General features: G+C 40.6%; 1 protein-coding gene across 6 annotated transcripts in view; it reads left to right on the plus strand.

Annotated features, from left to right (window-relative positions):
- DGKI (diacylglycerol kinase iota) overlaps window positions 1-27,502 on the plus strand; it is a 445,797-nt gene that overhangs the window by 338,094 nt on the left and 80,201 nt on the right. For 4 of the 6 annotated variants that reach the window (XM_046020805.1, XM_046020801.1, XM_046020800.1 and 1 more), the window contains 6 exons: window positions 917-996; window positions 3,415-3,459; window positions 19,436-19,505; window positions 21,264-21,304; window positions 21,915-22,042; window positions 24,353-24,475. In XM_046020805.1, the coding sequence (XP_045876761.1) occupies window positions 917-996; window positions 3,415-3,459; window positions 19,436-19,505; window positions 21,264-21,304; window positions 21,915-22,042; window positions 24,353-24,475 (487 nt within the window). Of the gene's footprint in view, window positions 1-916; window positions 997-3,414; window positions 3,460-19,435; window positions 19,506-21,263; window positions 21,305-21,914; window positions 22,043-24,352; window positions 24,476-25,609; window positions 25,811-27,502 lie in introns of those variants that run through there. The other 2 variants (XM_046020804.1, XM_046020799.1) reach the window with 2 other exon arrangements.

A 27,502-nucleotide genomic window follows, 5' to 3' on the forward strand; every position in this document is an offset into this window, starting at 1 on the left:
TTCAGTGTAACAGTATTCATTGTTTTTGCACCACACCCAGTGCTCCATGCAATACGTGCCCTCCCTATTACCCACCACCTGGTTCCCCCAACCTCCCACTCCCCACCCCTTCAAAACCCTCAGGTTATTTTTCAGAGTCCATAGTCTCTCATGGTTCGTCTCCCCTTCCAATTTCCCTCAACTCCCTTTGAAAGGAGACAGTGTTTCAGGAATCTTGCGGTTATCTCTGATGTAGGGAATTCTATCCATTAAAGCCATATGGAACATTCGCCACCACCTAAATAAAAGGTATTTAAGACACATAGCAGCTTTTCAACTGTTCCCTGAAGCCCTGCTGCTACCACATTTCCACTGACCATGTTTAAATTCAATGGGATTTTTAAACTGTAAACCTTCTAGAACATTTTATTTTTGAAAAATTCATGCCTATGTAGTTCTGGTGTTGGCCACCAGGTAACAACAGTGCCTTGAGTAGCTTGAGTCTCTTAAATAGGGAACCACCACAAACTGACAGAAATATTAAACCCCACACATTCGTGAGGGAAAGGAGTGAGTGTCCAGAATTTTTAATTCCTCTCTGGCGATACATGGACTATCGAAAATGCAGGCATAAATTATTAGCTGGCGGTGAGCCACCTCCCGGTCCTGCCAGCCCACTGTTCTTATGACATTACACTTCATCCCAGGGCCACCAGGACAAAATGAAGGCTGACCAGGTGGCAAGGGACAGCATGGCTCATGCAGGGAAAGCATCCAAAATAAAGAGATTGGGTTTGAGGTTTGAGGAGAATTTTGGATATTGAAATGTCCACTAATAATATTTATGAGAGACTTTTTAACCATAAGAAACAAATTTATGCCAATCTAGAAAAATCAAATATGTTATTTTAGACTTTTCTCTTTCCTTCCCCCTTAGCTATCCCTCTGGGTATTCTAGTTGTGCGTGGAGACTGTGATTTGGAGACTTGCCGTATGTACATAGACCGCCTACAGGAGGTGAGTTTCTTTAGCCAATTATTTCTTCTCAGTTTTCCATTTTTGTAAACAATTACCAGCCATATATATTTACTTCCCAAATGATGCATCTGGGAAGGAAGTGGAAGTATGGTGTCCTCGTCCTTTAAGCACTGACCACATCTTCTCCCTCTCCGACCCCCACGGTTGTTTTCCCTCCCCAGGTGGTTGAAATGGGAAAGGGGATTGCTCTAGTGTGATCCACAACTGTAGCTTGGAACTTCTTGTCTTCTTGCCAGACTCCATCCCTGTGGTTTTTGAGCTGTAGAGAATTTCAGAGGGTCCTGATCAATAATGACGGAGAACAGACAGGTTATTTAATGTTTTGTATCTGGCACAGACTCGGGTCAGAGATCACTACTTTTTTTTTTTTAAATATAACTTCTACGGGAAAGAAAAACCTTCTGTCCTTCCTGGGAATGTGTGTCAGAACACAGGATACTCCATTTTGCTCCTCAGTCTGATTTACCACAGAGAAGGACAATGGAAGAGACCTCATTTGTGGCATTGCCGCTCATCTGAGCTGCCTCGGCGAAGTCAGGAGGCCCAGACCCAGCACTGTGCTTGTCATTGACTGTTATTGCCAAACTTTGAGAGGGAGTAGTCACTCTCTTCATTCTACAGATGATGAAAAACATAAATGGCCACCACTTCACCATTTTTTTTGATGAAAGATGCAGATTTAAATAATCCTTTTCTGGATGAGGTCTAGACATTTGTAATTTTTAAGCTATTGGGTGATTCTGATAGACACCACAAGATGAACAACTCTCTCCTAGATGACACATTCTCCATAAGTAAATACCACAAAATAAAGAAGATATATAGCACTTAAAATACCATCAAGTTGGGACACCTGGGTGGCTCAGTGGGTTAAGCCTCTGCCTTTGGCTCAGGTCATGATTTCAGGGTTCTGGGATCAAACCCTGCATTGGGCTCCCTGCTTAGTGGGGAGCCTGCTTCCTCTTCTCTGTCTGCCTGCCTCTCTGCCTACTTGTGATCTCTCTCTGTCTCAAATAAATAAAATCTTTTTTAAAAATACCATCAAGTTGTATCCACTTAGCTTTGAACTTGAGATTCTAGCTCTTTTGGTGGCAATAAATTCAGGCCTAGGAGGCATAAAGTTATATGAAAAATTATGAAGTTTTCTTTTCAGCATTTTTAAGGATAGAGATGAAATTGTAAACATAATATATTTTGAGGTAAAGACCAAACTTTGAATACTGATACGGGAGAGAGAAGAAAAGTCAGCAAATTTTACACTTGTGTTTGTTTTTGTTTTTACCAAGGGAAACTTCAACTTGTTAAAATTTGTGGACTTAGTAGTGTGTGACTCAGACCCAAATCGATATTCCTCAAACACCACGATATCTCATTTTTCCAAATAATGTTTTTATTTTATTGTGAAACCTCCATCAGAAAACCTGCAATAAAAAGGCAAATCATAAATCATACCAAACTTTTTTTTTCTTTTTAATTCTTGGGTTACTTAAGATTTCACAGTAGTCTACAACATGACTGATGAATTGACTTTGGTGAAACCTAACTTATTGGCATGCTTATAATACCAACAGTTAACTAAAAGCGAGATTCTTTAAAAAAATGAATGAATGAATGAACAAATGAACTCAAAAAAGGAAAAGTTTTAAAACTAAGTTGGGCACAGAGATCATTTTGGTAAATCCCTGTGGGAAGCAGGTATAAGGACAGATGTACCCAGGATTGCTGATATCTGTGAATAGAATCACAACCCTCATTAACAAGGAAGCCTTCAGGACATGATCATGGTGACAATTTAGTTATAAAACTTTATAAAGGGAGCCAGACTCTCAGAATCTGCCGGTAAAACTTCATTAATTTCAACCCTGTTAATTTGCACTTCGTGATCATGCAGAGGTGGCCAGTGATTTTCTCCTGGCTGTCTCTGAAAACCTGTGTTTGCCAAGCACTTAGTGGTAGAAACACAATTAGTAGGACAGTTTGTATTTGGTCTAAGATCAATAAATTCTTCCTAAGTACTTAAAGGAATTTTTGAAGCTTTCTTCATAAGCCAAAAGTTCAGGTGCAAATTAAATATGGCACCCCTGTATTAAAATGAAATTGCCCGGTTTTTACTTTTGGTCTTGTTGGTCCTTGAAACTCTATCACTCCCCTCTAAAACTATTTAGGATGTCTAAATTTCAGTAGCTAAATGGCCTTTCTTCTCTCATTCCAGGCTGGTGTGTTTTTGTTGTTTGGGGCATTACCTTGTTTGTTTAAGGCTGATGAATTTGGAAGAGTTATAGATACTTTCTAGATGAGTTTAATACTCAATCAGGGGTTCAGTTGATAGAGTTATAGAGGAAGCTTGTTCACACTAATCTTAAGATATGGATTTTTTTGTTTTCATTTTCTCATTAGGACCTGCAGTCAGTTTCTTCTGGCTCCCAGAGAGTTCATTACCAGGTAACATATAATTGACCCCCTGTGGTTGTTTTCTTAGCTCCCCCCAAAAAAGAAGGTCCTTCTTTCAATCAATGCGTCATTTGGATTAGAGGCTACATCTTCCCTAGGGACAGAGTTCACTCGAAGAACCAAGTGAAGTGGACGTTCTGATTCTTTCACCTTTTCCTGGTTTTGGACTATCCTAGTGTAGCACAAATTTTGACTGTGGATTTTCTCCCAGGTCACTTAGGAAAGATTGTAAAAGGAAGTGCTTTCAATGATAAATATTAGAAACTCAGTTCAAACTAACTTGACAGGGTTCGAGTCTTATTGTCTCACCTCAACAAAAAGTTCAGGTCAAGGGTAGATTTTATGTACCATTTGGTCAAGCTTCATACTTCATTTTTCTATTGGTCTTTCAACTCTGTTCTCCTTGTCTGTCAATTTCACCTCTGAACTAGATGTTTCCGTGTCCAAGATGGCTGCCATTAGCAACCAGGGCTGCATGTGTCTTCTTCACATCCAGGAAAGTGAGTTCTCTGTTTCCCACAACGATCAAGCAAATGTTCTAAAATGCAGTCTGATTGGCGCACCCAGGTCTTTTGGACAGGATCTAAGAAACCCAGCCTGCCTCTCTCTCGTGACCCACATCAAATCGTCAGGAGAACACTCAGATATCCTTTGCCCCAGCAGTCTTTGGGAAGACAACAATCTCCCCACTTCCCTGTCCTGACTCTGTTGCACTTTCAAGCCATCCTCTGACAAATTAGATTTCTCAGGCATGGTTCAGATCCCTGGGTACAATATACCCCGAACTGTAAGGAGCAAAATGAAGCTCTGAGTGGTCCCAGTAAAGCCCTTTTCTCTGAGAAGCCATTCCCCTTCCCTACTAGAAGAGTGTGTGGGAGTCAGAACATGCCAAGTCTCCCTCCATAAATAAATCCTATCCTAGACCCTTTCTTACCTCCATGCGGGGGACAGGTGTTTAAAGATGTCTCAATCTGTGAATCCTGGTTTAGCACCTCACATTTGCTTTTGGATTCTTTTTTGCTACACCTAAACATCCTTTGGTATAAACAACACTTTTTTGTAAACAACAATTTTTAAAAAATTTTATCTTGTAGCCTCTGGGTAGCACCTCTGTCTGCTGGTGGATACCCTCTACCATCAGCCAAGGATACTGACAGGAACAGCCTTGGTGTTCTTATTTGTTTGTAGGTTTATGTTACAAACAAAGTGCCCCACTATTCAAGAGTCTTTCCTTCCATATGGCTGCAATAAAAAGGATAAGAATTCACTTAGGGTGTGTTTACATTGAGAAAATAAACTCTACTTCTGAGACTGTTTTTTATCAACCATTAAAAGACTAATTTCCATTTTTTAGACAGAGCACAACATGGTAGAGCATTTGACTGCAGACAGAGCACAACATTCCTCCTATTGGTTATTTGCATATTTACCTGAAGCCACTAAGTTTAATTTTATTTTTAAAAGCTCAGTACTTTTAGAAGCTAGCGCTGATCTCTATTCTTTAAAAATTGACTCTAAGACCTATAAGGGTTCGTGAGTCTTTTTTTTTTTTTTTTTAAGAGTCTGTACTCTTTTCTCAGGAACATTTTGCATTTTGCATTTTTATCAAGGCATTTTCAGATATTTTTTGCTAAGTAGTTTTATGAAACTAATACATCTGTTTACTATTCTGACTTACTTGATATCATCATTTTGGTGTCAGAGTTTTCGTAGGTGGATATTTTGTCCCCTGTTTTCTTTATACTGTATTTGTACGTTTGCCCAGAGATCAGGAGACGATAGAATATGAGAAGGGTATTTGTTTCATTTGTCATTTGGTCACAAAAACATGCAGAAGAATTATTTATCTAACTATATCAAAAGCTTGTTGTGTTTTTTGGGTTCCTTGCAGTTAGGTCAAACTTTGGTGTCAAAACTGCTGCTTATAAATGTCACATCAGAAGGTTTTATGCCTTGACCATGTAGGATAACCAATTCAGGGACCAACCATGACCAACATGAAAACCATGTCAGGAGTATTTTCTGTGCCCACAACCCTCCTTGCAGAGGTATAAAAAACAGGGGCCTTTGAGAATTGAGAAAGGAGTGGAATAAAGGAAATCTAGGGCAGCCCAAGTTCTGCTCCTGGCATAAGAAGTTTACCTGAGGGAGATTTTGAATTAACATGGCCACGGAGTAGGGAGAGAGTGAGAAAATTTCCCGAGTGGAGCAAAGGAGAGCTGCTTGAGGTAGGGAGTTGGGAGGAAGAAAACACTCACATGTGGCTAGGACCTTGGGCAGTCAGGAAGAGGAGGAGTGAGTCAGAGGGATGGTGAATAGAGAGTTCTGTTTTAGCCACCCTAATTTTGTTACGCCTGTTAGATCAAGAGATTTTGGGGTGTAGAAAATGAGATCTGTGACTTTTAAAGCCCATTGAAAAATTCAGATCTAGAGACAGAAACTTGTACTTCCTACGTTAGGAAGTAGATGGTCCTTAAAACTGTAAGGCTGAAGGTGATCACCAGGGAGAGCTGAGATAGAGAAGGCTCAACATCACCCCTGCTTGCCCAAGTGGGTCAAGAAGAGCCCAAATTGAAGAGAACCCTCAGTCAAAAAGGGTGGTAGAAACTGAGATGAGCTTCAGGAAAACTGAAAATCAAGGAGAAGGTAGTGTCTTGAAAGCCAAGAGTGAAATGTGTTTCAGAGGGGGCGACAGTGAAATGTGTCAGTGCTGTGGAGAGGCTGAGTTGCAGTAGACGGAGTTTTGTGGTATTCTGAGGGCACGTAGAAAAACCAAGGCACAGAGGTGCTATTCACTTTACAAAGAAAGTGACCAAACCAACTGGCAGGAAATTTAATATTAAATCTGTGTTTCCTAACACAGAAACTGATCATGTCAGGTGCTCTAGTCTGTCTCGGTATGGGGAGTTAGGGGGCAATGTAAAAGAAAGACCTGTCAGAAACACGGACCACAAATGGCCTTAAATGCATTTAAATGGACTTTCTTGTGTATAGGATAACACAAGATAAGCCTGGAGAATTAACTGTGATGGCACCAGTAAGTTAAGAGGAAAAAGGTTGGGAAATTCCCATCAGTGCACTCATTGGCAGCTGACATTTTAGCTGACTGTTTTCTAAGGCTAGGAAAAACTCAAGAGAAAACCAGCATTTAGAAAGGTGTATAAGTGCCCAAGTCACCTTATTAGTGAGCCATATGGCAGTTCCTAATCATTTAAGCATGTCATTCGCTCTACTTTCTTCCTTTCCCAAATTCATAGTGAATTGCCAACAAAGCACTAAGGCTCAACAATGACACCTTGTATTAACCTAACAAGGCATTATGGGTTATACAAGAATGTGCTGGATATTTATAGCCTGCTGAAAATTCCTGCCTATACTGTCTGAGGTCAAAACACAAAGGCCCCTCCATCTTAATGGCATCTCTTATAACCTGGAACTGATAAGTGAGACAAGCAAAATGCACTGTGCTGGCAGATTCAGGATATTCTTGAGCTTGACAGGGTAGAATTCTTAGAGAAATTGGACTCTGCTTACCTATTTGATAGAAGTGCTTCTTGAGGCCATCTACAATGAGATCATTCCTTCCCTGTTCCCTCTCTGGTCTTCAGTATTACCTTTTTAACCCCAAGTCGATAAGTTAAGGAGTAGAAGGAGATACAACTGTTCTAGTGCTTCTCAACAGGAGGAGATTTTGCTCCTTTATTAGGACAATTGGCAATTTGGACATTTTTTTGGTATGTCACAGCTCGGACAGGTAGTGCTCTTGATACCTGCTTAGTAGAGGCCAGCAATGTCGCTAAACACCTTAGAATGCACAGGACAGCCCCCCACTGCAAGGAGTCATCCAGCCCCCTAATGGGAATAGGGAGATGCTTGTGAGCCCTTGAGTCATTCTGATGGCTCTCAAGACATTCTTGAGGCCCACAGGCTGATAGAAGTCCTCAGTGAGGAGAGGCAAAGAGGAAAGACCAGGATGAGAAAAAATAGGGCAGGGAAACAGAGGCTGTTTCTGTGGCTAGGGCAGAGGAAGATAATAGAACCAGGGATAATGGAACCAGGAGCAGTTAGGCTTTTTGTAGACATCCTAATTCCCCGGCATGGCGCGTGCTCCGGGGAGGACTGAAGTAGTTGGCACACAGGAGTGTGCTTTCCAGAATATTATGAGCTACCATCTGAGCTTTTAAAGACTACAATAGGGTTCAGTGGTAGCTGCAAAAAAAAAAAAAAAAAAAAAAAAGGCATCCATCCAGGTGATTCTTCCTCTTTAAGAATTGATTTACTTAAAACTAACATTAGAATGGCTGGGGTATTTCAAAATAGATATACCATTTTCAAAAAGTTCTTTCATCCTTTAGAAGTGTCTTTCACTTCCATAAGAAAAAACTCCTGTCAGATCTGAGTCTGTATCAATTTGTTCATCCTCTGATCCTTTTTCTCCATTTTACATAATGACCTGATCTTCTGGGAGATGGGTCTATATAGTCCATCAGAGCACTGTCCTAGGCAAACAGCCTTTGCTCATAAATACTTGATCTATTTCTCTTCTCTTCATGTTGATGATCCTTATTCATCTCTCTCCTTAATTTGTTTTCTGGATTTTAGAAGTCTTTCAATGGATGGGTTGAAACTAGTTTAAGGGAGTCATCCTGGGAATTAATTTAGTGTCAGAGAAGGACTGGGGTTAGCTAGGAACTTAGTAGAGTATGGTTCCTTTGGGCTAGATCAAAGCTGTCAGAAATGGATCAAATAAAGAATTAAAATAAGACTTGCCTGGGGCCAGGTCTGTTGCTATTGAAGGCATTACTGCTAATAACACAGACACGCACAGACACACAGAGTAGTTGTTGATAGAGGACATTCTCACATAAAAGAGCTCTTAAGAATGTTATACTTGTTTCTAGACAGAGAATGTTAAGAATGTTATCTGTTTCATCTTTTACCACACCGTCATTATTTCTTCACTTGTTCTTCACTGTTTTTGGGAATGGGCATCCCTTTTCTGTATTCAGCTGCCACAGGAGTTATGGGTAGTTTGAGGAGAGACAGATTTGAGGAGAAAGAGTTTTGAAAGATAAAAATAATAGTAGCGAGTCTATCAAGGAGGCTTGTAGTTGGACGAAGAGGTGTAAACACACAATTTCTACCCATCCCTGGTGGGTCCGTCCACCAAGGATAAGAGATACGTTTATCCACTTGGTGATGAATGGAAACCAAAGGAATGAGTAGATGGGTTGGGCAGGCAGATGAGAAATGTGGGTGTGTAAACAAGAGATCGATGTAAAAGTGAAGTGGATATTGACTAGACATTATTGAATGCAGCAGGGATTCCCAGTCCAGAGGGACTTCTGTTTTTCCTCTTTGTCTTTTACATCTTCCCTCAGTTTTATGAAAGAGAAAAAAATTTCATTCACAGTGATGGTATAGTTAAATGCCAAGTGAATACTGTTTAATTGAATTACCTACTGAAGTGTGTAATGGGGCTGCTGGGCTTTCATTAAATTATGTGTGCATCAGCTATGAGTAATTGAAAGTAAATTAAGGGCAAGTTTGGCATATGCATGCCAAACAGTGGTTCAGGTAATTTCCTTATCAATTACATAGAACTGATGCCAGTTGACTTTTAAATACATATATGAGAAATAAGAGGTTTGCTTTGGGGTGTGCAACTGTATTTTTAGCCTGAGAAACTGATTATCCATTAGTATACAGTAGAAAAATTCACATATCAGGGATTTTTAAAATAAGTTTGTTACATTATTCATTTAACGAGCTTGCAGTTTTACATCAGTATTACATTTAGAATGGGAAGGAGCCTGGTATGTCCAAGGTGATATGATTCTGCCTACATTATAGAACAAGGACGGTCATATTCACCTAAATCACACCGTTTATATGAAGAAAAATAACATCACAAAATGAGCAGGTCTCTTATCTCTTTGGCTGATTGTAGAGTTGATTATGTAATCGGAGATGAGTGAAGGGACTGGAAGCCCTGAATTAGCACCAGAAGCATCCGTGTCCTTGCTGGTGCCACAGCTCTGTTACTTACGTGAATTCCCCGGCCACCTAGCCCCACTCACACAAGTGCATTTCTTAAGTGTCTACATCGTCCGATCGCTTTTGAAAGGTGCATATTTTCAGCTCGTTTTTGGTTCTATCAGAAATTAAGTCTCTTTACATTCATTTTAATGTGCAGCCTTCACAAAGCAGACGTACTTCCGGCCAGTCTTGCATAGTGAGGTGCATGGGCTGTGTTCACCGTAGCCGGCCCACCAGGCTAAGGTCTACCCTTGGGGCCGGTATTCAGCCTCCTGGGAGGGGCTTTTTTGTTTTTCTCATTTCCCCCTTCAACTCCAGTCTGATTCTTCATCTGCACTGCACTGTTCATGACCCTCCCGCCACCTGAATCCAGGGTTCCTTAATGCCGTGGTCACCTACTCTACCTGTGTGCCCGGCCTGGTGTGAGGAGACAGTCAGCTGTTTACCTGATCGGGCTACATCACCCACCATATGTTAACAATGCCAATTATTTAAAACAAAATTATTTCAAATTCACTAGGACCTCTCTACTGACATCACCATCACTCATACTTTGATTATCTTTTTTTTGAGTAGGAGAGAAAGGGGCGTAGGTAGACGAGATGTAGAAAGTACAAGAATCCTGGTCACCTGGTCACCTATGTAGTCATCAATAGTTAAAATAAAGTTCTTTATACACATTTATGGGCCATGGCTCTAAGATACAGAGAAATCTTTTTCAAGACTCTTTTCTTTATTCCTGTTCCAATTTTAATCCTTCCTCATATGCATTTGTCTTTGATATTAAGGTCCTCTTGATATAAGGTTTGATACAACCTTTGATATAAGGTTCTCTTGACTTTCATTTGCCACCTGTGTTGTGAAGTCTGCTGAGTTTTGTAATCCTGGCTTATCTTAATTTTTTGATTGTGTATGATTCTAGACTTTTCTTTGGCTTTTAACTCCCCACTCAAAATAGACCTTAGGACAACACCTTTCTAGTGTGTACCTTTTGGTACTGTTCTGCAAATCTATACAAAGTTTTACACGTAGACATAGAAGGGTACACTTTTGTTTTTTTCTTTTTAATAAAAATGGAGTTGCATTCTTTGCACACTCACTATATATATTTTTACTATATCACAACTTATTTTTAATAGTAATATACTATGAAAATTATGTTTTGCTAATAAATGAAGCTCTAACTCAGTTTTTTAAAACTACTATTCTACTCCACGGTATCTATTTAACCCTGTCTCTCTGGATAGACATTTAGGTTATATACAGTTTTTGCCATTGTTTTTCTAAACAAAGTTGTAGTAAACATAGCTGTACAGATTCAAAAATGAAGCTGTAACAGCAGTGAGGATCACATCACCTGTGAAACAACTATGTCACTTGTATGGAGTTGAGAATTACAACCATGCAACACAGCCGAGTTATCTGAAACTTATTTAATCAGAATTTATATGAATCTTGTTTCAGTTTCTCCACTCTGAATTGTGGTTCACTAGTGTTCTCACTGATTGCTGCATTCCTGTGGGATTCTCAAGCAGATGGGATGAAGGGAGGGGAAAGTGTGCCAGCAGTGTGACTGGAGAATTTGAGAGGGGAAAAATTTTGATTTACCAGGCTGTGAATTCTGATAATAAGTATGGAAGATTAATTGGACAGTTAATGAAAGCTGAAACTAAGAAAAATCCTGAAATGCCAGAGTCAAAAGTTGGTTTTCATAACCATTAAGATTATTCTGGCTTTTGCTTTCTTCATGTTTTTGCATGAGCTGAGTCAAAAGACAAATTCTGTCCAACTTGACCTATACAAATTCCATCCATTCTTCAAAACTCCCCACTAATTCTAATTCCTCAAGAATCTATGAAACGGAGTATATAAGATCATAACCTCTGAAGTAAAAGAGACTGCATTTGAATTGTGACTCCACCACTAAATGCCTGGGTAGTTGTATGAATTTACTTAAATTCCCAAAGCCTCTGCTCTTCATTTATGGTTCACTTTTAGGTTCTAAAGAAGAAGTTCAGGAAGAATAGTGGGGATAGATTGTAGGAGGGCAGATGGGGCTAGATTATAGGGCTTTCTTAGTGACAGAATGGATATGCTGTAAGAATATGGCTTCAAATCAACCTCCCACATAAGATATTAGCCTAATATTTCTAAATGAACTCTGTGGTAGTGGCCTGCTGACCCCAAAACCAAGAGGGAAGGTTCTGTGAATTTTGATCGTACTCTCTTCCATACATAGGCTTCAAGGGGATATTTTTCCCAACATAGAACATTAAGTAGAGGCAATAACGTAAAAAGACTGGTGGTCTAAATTTTATTTAATACAGAACCACCAAGGAATACAGAAATAGATTTATGTTTATGGAAAATTCTCAGAAGCAAAAAAGGAGCATACTATAAAAGGAAGAAAGAAAGGAAGGAAGGTTTACCAGTCGCCCACTGTTATTCTCCAAGTAGGTGACAGCTTGTCGAGATGATTGTCGCCTATCCTTTAGTGCCAGACAATGGAGATGAGTCTGGGTAGGAGCCGTAGGTGGAAGACTTCAAGTTGCAGGATGGGATGAAGGAGAGTAAGAGTCAACAACCTACCCCTGTGTTGACATCATGATCACTGGCCTTTGTTGTAAGTAGATTGTATGATTCAGGGTTGCACTGACCGACAGGCCTTAGCTCTCCATCGGTGTCGACTGCCTGAAAACCGCTGGTCCAGACCAAAGATTTCAGATTTGGAAGGAAAGAACCTTCTTAAATGTGAGCTGACCCTTCCGTGTGCTTTCCCAGCTATTAATATCTTCTGCTGTTTTCATTCCCAGGCTCCAGTTCTGTGGGCAGCCAACTCAAGATCCTTCTCCTGAAATCAATGGCTTTTGACAATAGCTAGGAAATAAAATCATAATTAAAATAGTCATCTCTTGGGGTGCCTGGGTGGCTCAGTGGGTTAAAGCCTCTGCCTTCGGCTCAGGTCATGATCCCAGGGTTCTGGGATCGAGCCCCGCATCAGGCTCTCTGCTCCGCGGGAAGCCTGCTTCCCCCTCTCTCTCTCTGCCTGCCTCTCTGCCTACTTGTGAGCTGTCTGTCAAATAAATAAATAAAATCTTTAAAAAAAATTAAAAAATAAAATAGTCATCTCTTGGAAAAAAAAAAAAAAAGATGTTGAAATCTGGTAAATCAGATACACAGCAACTCCAAAAACTGGGATGAGAACATAACTGGAAGGCACCCTGATGGTTCTTAGTGCAGTCAACGCCCTCTGAAGACACGGCCCGTGCTTCGTTCCCCTTTGTGACTCTCACCTCACATGCCTTACACTTCATTAGCTCCCATCAATACTAGTTGAAAAGATTGAATATAATTGTGTCAAAGGAATAAGAGTAATGTGAGAGTAATGTGACACCTGACCATCCAAATTAAAAAAAAAAAAAAGATAACAAAGATAAAAAGAAAAGATAACAATTTTGGTGAAACTAAGTGAATATTGAGCACAGTTACTATTGAATGGGGAATATCATTGAATGCAGAGAGAACAGTCAAGTGCAGTGTTCTGAAAAATACTACTTTTGGTGACAGAAGGCACTCGGCCTTGAAAACAATACTCTGTATTTGAGGCAATTCTTTAGCATCTGATAAGGAAAAAAGGTGTTGGGGGCAAGCACGAAACCAGCATTGGCCTGAGTTCAGCCTGTTTGAGCTATTTCTTTTTTGTGTCTGTCCATACAGATCTGTCCCTGTTGTTTTCTGTTTTTGAGCACAAAGATGTTTTTGGATAAAATAGTTTTGTGCTTCTGTAGCATCATCTGAATGATCCAGTCTGAAGTGTGGCCTGTGTTCTATGATCCCCAAAGACACTTAAAGGTCAGAATTGTTTTAGGTAAAAAAAATAAAAATAAAAGAAGTCCCAGCTGCCCCAGCATTACTAGTGTAACATAACGATATCAGCACATCTATGTGTGCTGGCCCATGGGTTAAACATTCCACGTGTCCTCCCATTTATTTCCCAAAAGAACCCTTTATAGTAGGTACCATGGTCACCATTTTACAAATGAGGCATCCAAGGTACGGAATAGATAAGAAACTTGCCTAAAATCTCAGTTAGTAGGTGGTGAGGCCCCAGGACTGTCCTGGGCACAAGCTGGTGCTCTCGGCCACCAGTATTCCGCTGTCTCTAGACTCTACTTGAACTGGACCGTATACCATCCCTTGCGCTATTATTCCTTCTCCTCCACAGAGCTGCCTTTCCTAAACACCTCCAGGACAGAGACACTCTTTGTCTCCTCATTTCTTGGTCTGATGTTGTCATCCTACAACAATAGGAGTTTTCCAACCCACCACTACGCCACTTAACTTTTAGATGTTGAGAATTTATAGTGTGATTCTCTACTGCTGTCTTTTGACTTCCATACTAAAGGGTTACCAGTAAAAAAGTCCTGTAGTATATGGACCAGATTCAGCATAAAGGATGATCTTAGCTGTGGGATATCTTCTTCCCGAGTTCCACTTAAAAAATGATCAAACATCACAACCATTGATAGGACAGCAATGACAAGACGATTCACAAGATCAGCTTTTTAAAAAATGGGCCTGTTGGGGGATACAATTTCTATGAAATCAGAATCTAATATAGTCACAAAACAAGCAGTCTTGTAATGATCGAAACACTTAGAGCCTGTGCTCTAAGAATGGTTTTCAGATGCTCAAATGCTTGAGAAAATCCAAAAGAATATTTTACAATTCATATAAATTATAGGAAATTAAATTTCAGTGTCCACAAATAAACTTGTATTGGAACACACATGCAAAATCAGTTTTCCAAAGCAGACTTTCTCATTAAAAGTAGTTTTTGGCTCAGTTTTTCAAATCAATCAAAATACAACAACCTCAGCCACGACCAGACTTTCCTTCCTTCGCCTGCTCTTCACCTCCTGTTCTCCCTTGGATCTTTTAGATGTTGTCCTAGCACCCAGCTGTGCTGATTAGCTGGATGATCTTTTTCTGTCTTATTTTATAGGTTGTTGGTATATTTTGCCCTTCTGCTGCATGGAAACATCATTTTAACACTGATTTTAGGTCATCTTCAACTTTTAGGTCCTAATGCAAGTGAGATCCTTTCATCTGCATATATATGCATGGGCTAGATTAGATCCAAGGGGAAAATTTTGCTGAGACTTGACTGCTTTTATATATCTTTTTAATATGTAAATTTTTCTGGAGAAAACTGACATGCTTATTGAATTACCTGGTCTGTGTATGCCTTTACATCTGTATCAGTCTTCTTTAAAAATTCTACAACACCCACCAGTGGGATGCCTTAGGTAAAACTAAACATTCTAACTCACATGACTTCCACAGGGCATTCTATTTTTTTTCTTAATTAACACATAATGTATTATCTGTTTCAGGGGTGCGGGTCTGTGTGTCATCAGTCTTACACACTTCACAGCACCCTCCGTGGCACCCTTCCCAGTGTCCATCACCCAGCCACCCCATTCCTCCTACCCCCCTGCCCTCCAGCAGCCCTCAGTTTCTTTCCTGAGATTAAGAGTCTTATGGTTTGTCTCCCTCTCTGTTTCATCTTGTCTCATCTTTCCCTCCCTTGCCCTATAACCCTCTGTCTTATTTCTCAAATTCTTCATATCGGTGAGATCATATGATACTTGTCTTTCTCTGGCTTATTTCGCTCAGCATAATTCCCTCTAGTGTCATCCATGTTATTGCACATGGCAAGATTTCGTTTTTGATGGCTGCATATATTCCATGGTGTGTGTGTGTGTGTGTGTGTGTGTGTGTGTGTGTGTATATATATATATATATATATATATATATATATATATATGACATCTTCTTTATCCATTCATCTGTTGATGGACCTCTAGGTTCTTTCCATAGTTTGGCTATTATGGACATTGTTGCTATAAACATTCGGGTGCATGTGCCACATTGGATCACTACATCTGTATCTTTGGGATAAATACCCAGTAGTGCGATTGCTGGGTCATAGGGTAGCTCTATTTTCAACTTTCTGAGGCACCTCCACAGTTTTCCAGAGTGGCTGCACCAGCTTGCATTCCCACCAACAGTGTAGGAGGGTTCCCCTTTCTCCGCATCCTTGCCAACATCTGTCATTTCCTGACTCGTTGATTTTAACCATTCTGACTGGTGTGACATGGTATCTCATCGAGGTTTTGAAAATTTGGAAATAAGTAGTTTAATTGCATTGCATTATAAATCCTTCCCAGGTTGGGGTAGGTAATAACTGCATTTTTACTTTGGAATTCAAATACTTTTCTAAATATATATATATATATATATACATATATATTTATTTATTTATTTGAGAGAGAGAGCACGCACACAAGGGGCAGACGGAGAAGAAGAAACAGACTCCCTACTAAGTGGGGAGCCCAACACAGGGCTCAATCCCAGGACCGCAAGATCATGATCTAAGCCAAAGACAGATGCCTAACCAACTAAGCCACCCAGCTCCTCAAAAACATAGGATTTTATTATAATAATAATTCTCTTTTTAAGAAATGGTGATTTTTTTTTTTATGAACAAGGCTCAAGGAGCTCCGTAAAAGGAGGGAGAAGGTGCAAACCTAGCTCAGAGGAGCTACACTGGAGAAGTTAGGACCTTCCTTGCACAGTTGGAATCATCTCCTAGACTCTGGGTTGATCTGCAGGTGACCAAAAAAGTGTTCAATTATTTTTTAATGACATTTTTTCTCATGAGTGTCTTGGGATTCCATCCAAGTACTAACCAGGCCCGACCCTGCTTAGCTTCCGAGATCAGACGAGATCGGGCACGTTCAGGGTGGTATGGCCGTAGACGCGTCTTGGGATTCCAGATCACTTCGATAAGCTGTGGAAAGCAGTGACACACACACCTGCACATAGACACACTGAATTTAGCATAAAATTTCAGGGAGCTAAGGCTCGTTGGACTTCCTTGAGGATCCCCTTAAACCTATTTGAAGTGTTTCAGAGGTCTCTATTCTTTCGCAGCCACAATGCGTTTTCACAAACTGGTAACATTCTCTTTAAATAAAACCTCTTTAAGGAAGTTAAGTTATAGCAAACGCCTGTGAATGAAGGTGTAGAGAAAACAAGTGAATAGAAAATACACAAGATAAATAGGCACAGGCATCAGACTCTCGTGACACACAGACACTCATGCATTAAAACGTATACAGTTAGGCCACTAGTATTTTGTCTGCCTGTGGTAAGCGGTGGCTGAGGGAGTGTATCAATCTCTGTTTTATTTATTTTTTTCAATCTGCATTTTATTAAATGAGATGAAATAATATCCAATATTCTCTAATTTGAATACTCCAGAAATAACATTATTCATCTTTCTGTTTTTAAAATGAGAAATTAAGCATTTCTGCAGGCTTTCAGAGTAGATTTTTACCTGGGAAAATTTGATTTTTTGTATGGGGCTCTCCGTAGCACATTTGACATCAAATTTCAAAAACTGCCCTTGGTGTCTACGCCGTCCTTATTTCTAGAGAAGGCAGCCACGTTTCTGCTTACTATTTTTATTTAGTAGCTTTCATAGTTGGCACGAAATATTTCAAATCGCATCTAAATTTCTTGACTTACTACATTTGACACAAAACTGACATGTTGGTGACTTTACATGTTTTATAAAAAATGCAGTAAGAACCTTAAGTTTCCTAAAAACAATTTATCACATGTCAAAATGTACTTCTCAAAATGTTAAACATGATTTTGATACAAATCGGTACTGAGCACATGTCATGATTTTATGTAGTGCAACCAGCAGAGTGGCAAAGCCGGTTTAGAAAAGAGAGAAACATCTGTGTCCACAGCTCCATATACCTCCATAGAGGTATATGTTTATCTGTCTATCCATGACTCTATCAATTCTATGCGTGTAAATATAAAATTTTGGTGCCAGACCTGAGACCAGGTTTTTCTCTCTCAATTATTTAATTTGCAGAATCCATTCGTATTAAAAATTCCATGTAGTCAAGGTTTCTAATAATAAAATGGATCCCTCTTGTTAAGCCCATGCTTTTAAACCTCTGGCATACATCACTTTCACCTGAAAGATTACTGGGTTCCATCCCCGGCCTTCTATAAACTTGGGTGGCACCTGGGAATTTGTATTTCTAACAAGGTCCCCGCTGATGCTGCGGTGCCACGGTTCACACTTTGAGTACCACTGATCTAAGCATAGGCTTTGCCGGAGGAGCAAGTGAGGCATCGGGGAAGGTGGACAAAACCCCAAAAAGTCCATGCAACTGCAGATTAGTTCTCTTATTGTTTGTCCCATGTTATTCCTGTCTCCTTCCTCGTCTGCCCCCCGTACACACCCAGCTGCACTCCAGGGATGTTCTGTGTATGAGAACATCTCAGATCCCTAATATGGGTCAAACTCCCACAGCCTTCCCCACAGAGACCTAGCGTCTCTCCTCATTTGTCCTATTTCTGTCAACGATGTCCATTTCATTATAAGCCAGGGCTAGAATGCTCCAAGTCTTGTATTGTAAACGAGAATGTTCTTTTTATTTACTTTTTTAGTTATCATGGACAGTTTCTCTTAGGGGAGATGTTTAGCTTTTGAAAGTTTGGAATTACAAACAGATAATCCCTTCTACTTTCAATCTGCTTGTTCCCTAGTCTGTTCTTCTGTGATGTGGCCTTAATTCCACTAAGAAATTAAAGGTTCAGAGACTTCTGGAAAGGTTGGGAACTGGGAGTAGTATTCAATCAGGAAGGATGCTAGTCCTTCCAAAGGGCAGCTTTTGAAGAATGAAGCATCAGAAACCAGGCTTCTAGAGGCCGGGCCAAAACGGCTAAGGGGTGGTTGGAGAGAGGAGATACTAAAGGCATGCTTCGGAAGTTTATCAGAGCAAGGAAGGAGAAATTAATTTTCAGAAGATGTAACAGGATCAACCGAGGGGAATTCGTTTTAGAGAGAGGGAGAAAGTAGAAACATTAATGAATTTCTGGGTAGGGAAGAAGATTTTAGTAAGAATGCAGAAATAAAGATATAAAAATATAGATATAAAAAGATATAAAAACAAGAAGGAAGGAAGGATGGAAGGAAGGAAGGAAAAAGAAAAGAAAAGAAGAGGGTAATCTGGAGACTAGATGAAGTGGTCAGCTTTGAACAGGAAAGAACCCTTTTTATCTAAGGCTGAAGGAGAGACAATGAAGGCTGGCAGATGGCCTTGAGATCACACATGAGAGGGAGGGAGGATGGGGCATCTTAGAAGCTAGAAAGCTAGAGAATGCTAAGGCAGATGAGTGTATCGCTCGTTAAGTCCATGTTGGCCAGGCGATTTTGTCATCAGCCAGCCTGGCAGAACATTCTTCCTCCTTGTCCGCTGCTCTGGAGTCAGGTTCAGTGGATAAGGTTGGGGTAATGGTGGCCTCACCATATGATGCTGATTTACTTTGCTTTCGTGCAGACAATTTGCCACAGATGATACACTAGTTAAGGGGACTTGACCTTGTAGATGGATGGCCTCTTGTGTTTCTTAGACACTATGCGTCCATGTCGGCCAGGAGATGAGCCTCAACTCCTCTCCATGTTGTGCCTTCCTTATACTTACGTGGGGAACCAAAGTGTAAATGACAGCCAGCTGCCCCTAGTTCCTCAGCTTCACAAAAGCAAAGAAATTCCCAAACCAGGTAAATGTCCCCATTTATATCATTTATGCATACTTAATAAAAGAGTTGAAAACTTCCTGGAAATTCTCCGTAGGAGTTGTTTTAGAAGTTTCTATGTGAAGTAATTTGAAGCACAGCCTCTCTTTCTAGTAGAAATATGTTTTGGCCTCTCACCGATGCTCAGTTTAGGAAGGGATGCTCACTCGTAGAAGTAGTCGATAGAGTACACTGAGGTCAGATCCCTCAGGTCATTCAAATGGAGTCAGGAGGATGTAACGTTCTCTCTTTCCAGGACCACGAGACCTCCTTCCCCAGGGCACTCTCAGCTCAGAGACTCTCACCACGGTGGTGCTTTCTAGACGGTGAGTGTTTCTCTATTTCATGGAGCGGTGGGGATTGCAGAAACAGCAGGGCAAGGCACTGATAGACAGAATGGAGTGGACCCTGGTTTTCCAAGGGATTATGTAGAAACTCCTCATGTGGCTCTGTGTGATGGTGATTTCAGTTATTTTCTGATTGGTTCATGGGTTCATTTTCCACTGCAAGTACCTCTCACTCCCTAGATGCTGCCTAATCCAGTTTTTCTACCATGTTGCAAAACACCTCCTTATCTACTGCCCAGTGTATCAACTACCTAGTATGTGGACATGTGGTTTTCACTGTAACCATTTCTTTGGTCGATCTGGGATGCATCTGAGAGGACATGAATGTGGGCAAGAGGGCGACAGGATGTTTGAGTGTGGTAACAGTACTATGAAGATGAACAATTGTATTTATATCAGATCTAACCCACGTGAATCATGACCTAGATCTTCATTAATAGCTCCTCGCCTACCTCTGAAGGTAATTTACACTACTTTCCTCCAGCTCCTTTATTCCCTCGCGATGAGAAACACAATCATGTGTTTTTTTTCCTGAATTCCCAGGGAAACAACTTATATTTGAAAAAGTTTTAGAAATTTATATGAATTGTTCTATATATCGTCTGTTCTATATACATTCTTAGATGAAATTACAAGTGTGACATTAATTATATTCTATAGATATAAAAACCTTCAAAAGGTGATCACATTTATGGTTAAAAAGAACCAAAGTAGAATAGGTCCTTCTGAGACAGACTTTATTCCCCTGTTGCTTTTAGTGAGGAGGGACTGTGATTGTCTTGTTTCTCAGCTCATTTCCTTTGGAGAGAAGCTACTCATTAAATATTTATGATTTTTGAATGATTATTTGTATCTTGAGTTACTCCCTTTAGGACTATGTACTTTGTAGAAAATCTATTTATAATATTTGGAGTCTGTTAGGTAGATTTAAGTGAGGAGAAACATAATTCTTTCGAGTATTAAGAATAATCGAACAGTGTCTACAAACCCAAAGTTTGCAATTTTCTTCCCCAAACCACAGACGCAACCCAGCCCCTTTTAGGAATGCCTAAGTAATAATTTTTACAGTTTTGGCTTTCTTCAGACATGGCTTAGGGATTCAGTCTTGAAGTGAAATGAATCTTTCAATACCAGATGTGGTCCTTGGCTCTGTATCTTCAAGCTTTTTTTCTTTTCTTTTTTTTTTTTTTTTTTTTCAAAATGAGAATCGCTTCCTTGGGAAGTCTAGCTACCTACAGGTTACCTCCCCCTCCCCCCAGATTTATTTACTTAATAAATACATACTAAGTCCCAGCTCTGTTTAAGGTCCTGTGCTAATGTCTGGAGACATAAAAGAGTAAAAGAAACACAGACCTTCAAACTGTCTCCTGGTTATTTATGAAGAGAGTGTCTAAAGAAGTATAGACAAAATGCAAATATGCAAAGATAGGAGCAATGAATTCTGTCTGGAGTAGGGAAGATGGGACAGAAGAATGTTTCTCAGAGGAGGAAGCATTTAAGTTGGTCCTTAAGAGACGGGGGAGATTTGGTTCGGGAGATGGAATAGGGAAGGGCTTTCTAAGCTCGGTCATAGCTGCAGGGGACATGCAAGTTCTGGGTTTTTCTAAATTTAGAAACTGGCCAGCAGGCCAGCAGGACTGGAATGTAACGATTTTGAATGGCGTAATAGGAGAGAAAGTTGCAAATTGGGCGCCAGATCACAGGACTCTGAATGCAGTATACTTTTTTTTTTTCTAGCAACTTCTGCTGATCGCTTTTACCGAATAGACAGATCTCAGGTAAGCCTTCTTGAGCCTATTTATAAAAGTGAAAAATTGCCAAATCAATAGACTGTATTCGTAGCTAATCTTGTACATTTTTCTAGTGTGAACCCTAAAACATGTACCAATTCCAGAATGGTACTCATAGCCTAAGTTATGAAGTTTTGTTATTTGTCTTCACACATCTTGTGATTTGTGGACTCAAGATTTGACCTTGGAATTGAGGCCCAGAAAATAACTAGGCCTATAGATGTTATCACCAGCCTGCACTCTAAATTTTCTTGCACACTGCCACTTTTACTACTTCCTAGCTCCGTTTTATGGCTTTTTAGGTTTATTTTGGTTAGCAAGTTTGAGAGCCCAGGTGCGTATTTATGTTGCTTACAACTCACCACTTCCTGGAGTTCCATAATGAGAAAAAAAAAATGCTTCTGCCCAATGATAATAAGTGTTCCTGCTTCAGGGATGGATGACCACTGGTTGGGCCTCTGAAAATACACTGTGGTCTTTTGATGTGTCATAGACTTTCATTACCCCTCAGGACCAAGGATGCTTTGTTTTGTCCCTGATCAGATGATAGACTTGAGAATCCTATGAATCCTCTGACAGACTTCTTTTTCTTCCTTAGGAACATTTGCACTTTGTGATGGAGATTTCCCAAGACGAGATTTTTATTCTGGACCCAGATATGGTGTTGTCACAGCAGGCGGGGACGCCTCCAGGAATGCCTGACCTGGTGGTGGAGCAGGCCTCAGGGTGAGCGAGCCCTTCTTTGGTGACGCGGTAGGGAGGCTGACCACAGGGCGACATCCGTGTCTGCCGTGGCTTTTCCCTTGACATTTCCAGGGACGTTGAGCTATCTTAAAATACAGGGGTTTTTTGCTGAGTTTCATTAGCGTGCAGGATAACTGGTTCCATTCTGCTTGTCTTTTGAATGGCTGCAGAGAATTACTCTTTTCCACCAAGATTTGTACCATGTCTGAGCCTTCTTTATCCGCCACAGCCACACTTCTGACCAAACTAAAAAGTACTGGTGTTTGCATTTGTGCAGATGTAGCTACAATGCTTGTGTTACCCAAAGGAAAATGGGCACAGGTGGTTTTTGACTTTCCTTTTCCCTTCCCCCACTTCCTCCTCCTTTTTTGCTATATCCAGGCAGCCTGAGACATAGATGGTATAATAATAACTATGACGTATCAAGCACTTCTTATGAGCCACAGACAGTCCCAAATGCCTTTCTTATATCCCTACCATCCTTTCATAGTGACCGAATCATCAGAAGTGCTCTGGGCTTATTTCCTGCTCTGTAGAATGGAAATGAAGCCGACGCAGAGAATTGTCTGAAAATTAAATGAACTGATACATGTGAATTATTAGGATTGTTCTTGGCACTTGGTAGACGCTCACTCAGTGTGATCTTATTACAGCGATCGTCGTCGTCCCTCTCCTGTCGCAGTGCCCCTGCACCTCTGGTACCAGTATTACCCTAAATCCACACATAACAGTCCTGAGGCTCGGAGGGGTCTTCAGCTCTGCCCGTATTGCCCAGAAAATGAATGGCAGAATTGACATCTGCTCCCACCCAGGTGTTATGCTAAAGCCCATGCATTGAATCACTACATCGAACCACCAGAATATTATTAGGCTTTCTAGGTTATGTCAGCAATTCCAAAATATGTATTTAGAGAACTTTTTAGGTGCCAGCTACTAATCTAAGCACTTGGGAAACAACAGGGCAGAAATGTAAAAAAATGAAAATTTCTGCCCTTGGAAATTCTGATGAACTTTAATGTCTTACTGGTGTATGAAGGTCAAATAGTTAGAATAAGGATTTCCCTGGAAAGTGCACACACACGTGCACTCAAATAGCATGCATTCAAATAGCATTTGCAAATTGTGTACACAGACACACACACACACGTATATATTTGTCTATATGTATATGTGGACATGTGCACTTGAGGTAACCTTATGCCTGTTTACTCCTCGGCACTAATTTGGCCATTGCTGCCATCTCTGAATATTTCTCACCTCTGCCAGCTGATTTCAGTGATATGCATCAAGTCAAGAGAAGACAGAAGTGACAGGATGGGGCAGGTATATGGCTGCACTGAGGAAGCCAGAGCTCGCAACCTCAGATAGGTATCCCTGGGTGTCCCAGAAGGTAGTGGAAAAGCCCGTCTTCACAGTCCATGTCTGCAAATCCAGCCTCTCCGCTGTGGGGAAAGCAAGTGAGATGCTGGGTCCTCCTGCGGGAGCAGTGGGCATTAGAGTCTCGCTGTCCCCTTGCCTAACCTGATCTTGGCTGCTGTCTTTCATCTGGTAAAGAGTAAACCCGCTCTGCCACACTCACGCTGCTCTTTGCCCTCTCTCTGTATCAACTAAAGGCCAAAAGAAATGGCTTTGTCCTGGGTTAACCCTCTATTAGCCCTAGCTCCAAAAATGAAGTAGCCCAAAGTAACTTGAAAATCCATTAGAACTTCAATCAGTCCCTTTCTTACTTCTGATCAGTTGCCCCTCCTGGAAATGAACAAGGACAGGAAAGCAGTGAAATGAATGGGCTTTGTTATTTCCTCATTTCCATTTCTATATCAGGTTCCATTACTTCTTATTTATATCACATTTGAAATTACTTAATCTTTTTTTAAAGATTTTATTTACTTATTTGTGAGAGAGCATGCACATACAGAGAGTGATGCGGAGAAGCCGATTCCCTGTTGAACCGGAGAAGCGGATTCCCCGCTGAGCCGGGAGCCCAATGCCGGGCTTAATCCCAGGACCCTGAGATCATGACCTGAGCGCAGGGCAGATGCTTAAGGGACTGAGCCCCCCAGGCGCCCCTAAAATTACTTCATCTTGAAAGACAGTTTTCTCATCTGTAGAGGGCAGAAGCACACAAACAGTTCATGATACTTGAGAAAATTAAAGAGTAAGTGTGAAGACGTAACTAGCAAATACCCAATAAAGATTAGTTGCCCATCTCACAAGAATCATCTTGAGACAGAGCAGAGGAAGTCCCGTGCTGGCTTTGAACATCTAAACGCCTGGTGCCCTGCTCTCTCCCAGAATGTCCGACTGGTGGAACCCCGCCCTACGGAAGCGCATGCTGAGCGACAGCGGGTTGGGAACCGGAACTCCGGAGTATGAGGACTCAGATTTGAGAGATTTCAGCCACTCCCGCGTGCTACAGTAAGAGCGCTCTCTGTCCCTTCCCTGTGCACCCCTGGCCCCTGCGATCCCTGGGAGAGGACTGCAGGGTACCTCACGGGGCGGGGGAGGGGGGGGTTGTCTTTATTCTGTGGTGCTCCCACTGTCTCCTGTGCTTCTCCATCTTATTCCCTTGGCTCAGTTTTCCCAGCCCCGAGCTCCTAATGGAGCCTCACTTTGCATTTTGGGTATCTGGAAATACTTTGAACCTCATCAGTGTTTGCTTTACTGGCATCCGGGGTTTCCTAGCTGTCCCTGTCTTTGCCACATGGCGAAGACATGCATGAGAGAGATCATGAAGACTCTGAAAGGGACAGGGTTTTTTTCATTTGTGGAAACATTTCCGCTTGTTGTTACAATTCTGTTTCACGGGTCTCCAGGCCTGTAGTACAGTCAGATGGTATTGTTGGCTGAAGTGGAGCCACTTCTGTGACCCAGGGTCTCTGGGTAAATGATGCAACATTTGTTTCTAGATGGGAATAGGGTGGGTGTGTTTTCTTCTGAGGTCTGACCGTAGTCAGAAAGGAGGGTGAATGTTGGAGTTTTTGCGACAAGTGTTAAAACATTTATGTCTGGGGACTCTTTTCTCCCTGTGATATTTCCCTGCAAGAGCATATTCTAGGCGAGGTCAGTGGTCATGGATACACTCAGCCCATCTCAGAGGCTTTGCAGGTTTGTTGCAATTCATGATATAGGCTCATTTCCAATCCTATCCAAGGTCCTAACTGAGTAGGGATGATGGCCTTGTTACTGTTCAGTCTTACAATTTTTATAAAATAAAAGATTAAGAGTCTGAGAAGTCTAGGGTCAACCAAAGAGTCCTTGTTTCTAAAGGAAAGACCACAGCAATTTTGGAATGAGAAAGGGGGGAAAGTGAGAAATCCGGAGCTAAGTATTTCATTGGTGGGAAGGTTCATTGGTGGGAAGGTTTGCCAGGGGCAAAAGGCGATTTCGTTTAATTGCTTCTCTGTACTATCTCTTATTTTGTTGTGGGAAGAGTAGAAAGGAAAAAGTTAATTACTGTCGATTTTCCTTTTTAATCAAACCAAGTTAGATTTTGATCACATTTTGATTGCTTACAACTCAGGGTATTTTTCCATTTCTTTTTTCCTATAGAATTGATGCTTGTGAACCACGATGAGTCAGCCACCCCACTGATGGCTAAAAATGTGACCATCTAGCTGCGGGCAGATTTATTTGATAATTAGAGTTTAGACACAGACATAGAAATTATGCCTAGACAAACCAGATGAGTATTGTAGTTGTTCTTACACACAAGCTATTTCCAAAGAGAGTGACCTCACTCTGGTTTCCTGTTCCCTGGTTTTCTACATGAAGTATATTAAAGTGTATTATCATGATATACGAAGTGACTGTTTCCAAGGTAGTAAATATTCTTCCCAAATCACAAATAAACATACTACTTTCTGTAATAGCCAGGTTCTTAAAACTCTCTGTAAAAATCAACTCTTATTTTTCATTTAGGTTATATTATCCTTTCAGAGATTTCTCTTAATTTTTTATTGATCTTTATTTGCAGCCATCAGTTGTCTTGCTCATTTACACCACCTTAGCTCTTACGTGCACTAGAGCAAATAACTTTTTAAATTTTATTCCTGCCAAGTAACACTCAAACGCTCATCCCTAGCCTTTGAGTCTGTCTAGCTGAATCCCTGCACATCGTGGAATAGAGACAAGTCATTCCCCCAGGGTCTGCCTGAGTCCCTGACTCACAGAATACAGGAGCATAATAAAACAGTTGTTTTAAATCACTGAAAATAAGTAAGTACTGTACCCTACCCCAATTTGTCCATTAATTCTTTAATTTTTTAATTATTATTGCTGTATCCATTGATTCCTTCGAAAGAACATCTCTTTATTTCCTTCAGAGATCATCTCTGATGCAAAGGGGTATAATTGCAGTTATGGAATAATTCAATCATGTAACATGCAAATATTACATACCATGTTAGTAATAGTTCGTATTGATAGAATGTCTCCTACCTGCTTTGTGCCAGAGCTGAATCGTCTTTCATTCTTCTAATGACTTTTAAATCTTGCCATTGCTTAACAGATGAGCAAACTGAGGCTTACTCAGTTTAACTTTTAAGCTTACCGAGCTTAAAATATTCATCGTGGATGATGCAAGACAGCAAGAGTGGAAACTGTGGTTTGAGTCAGGTTGGCTTGACTTTTGACTTCATGCTTTTTCTGACCATATGCACGATCTTCCTGAAGGGCTGGTGCGGAGACAGGATGCCCACAGCCCTGTGGCTCAAGGAAGGTTTATATTGGCTTCTATTTCTTTTTTTTGTAAAGCATTTGTAAAGTGTCTGAGGAATCTTTAAAAAGAGTTTGAAATTTTTTAAAAGATAGACATTTATTTTTAAAAATTATTAAGTATTAATTTTATTAATGTTTATTAATTAAATTTGCCCCAATCAAAATAAGTACAAAAATTATTTGGAAAGTCATTTGTTTTGTTTCTTTATTACACGTATGAGCAAGGGGGTGGGGGAAGAGGCAAGTAGTATAGAGTTCCCTGAAAAAGTCAAAAAGCAGAGATATCCTATGACCCAGCCATTGCCCTACTCAGTATTTATCCAAAGGATGCAAACATAGTGATTCAAAGGAGCACATGCACCCTAGTATGTACAGGAGCAATGTCCACAATGACCAAACTATGGAAAGAGCCCAGATGTCTGTTGACAGATGAATGGATAAAGAAGATGTGGTGTATATATACATATACACTGGAATAGTACTCAACCATCAAAAAGAATGAGATCTTTCCCTTTGCAACGATGTGGATGGAACTAGAGGATATTATGCTAAGCAGAATGAGTCAGAGGAAGACAAACACCATATGTTTTCACTCATATGTGGAATTTAAGAAACAAAACAGATGCACATAGGGGAAGGGAAGGAAAAATAAAATAAGAGGAAAACAGAGAGGGAGACAAACCATAAGAGACTCTTAACTGTAGGGAACAAACTGAGGGTTGCTGG

This window comes from Meles meles, chromosome 10 (genome assembly GCF_922984935.1).
Source record: "Meles meles chromosome 10, mMelMel3.1 paternal haplotype, whole genome shotgun sequence".
Lineage (NCBI taxonomy): Eukaryota > Metazoa > Chordata > Mammalia > Carnivora > Mustelidae > Meles > Meles meles.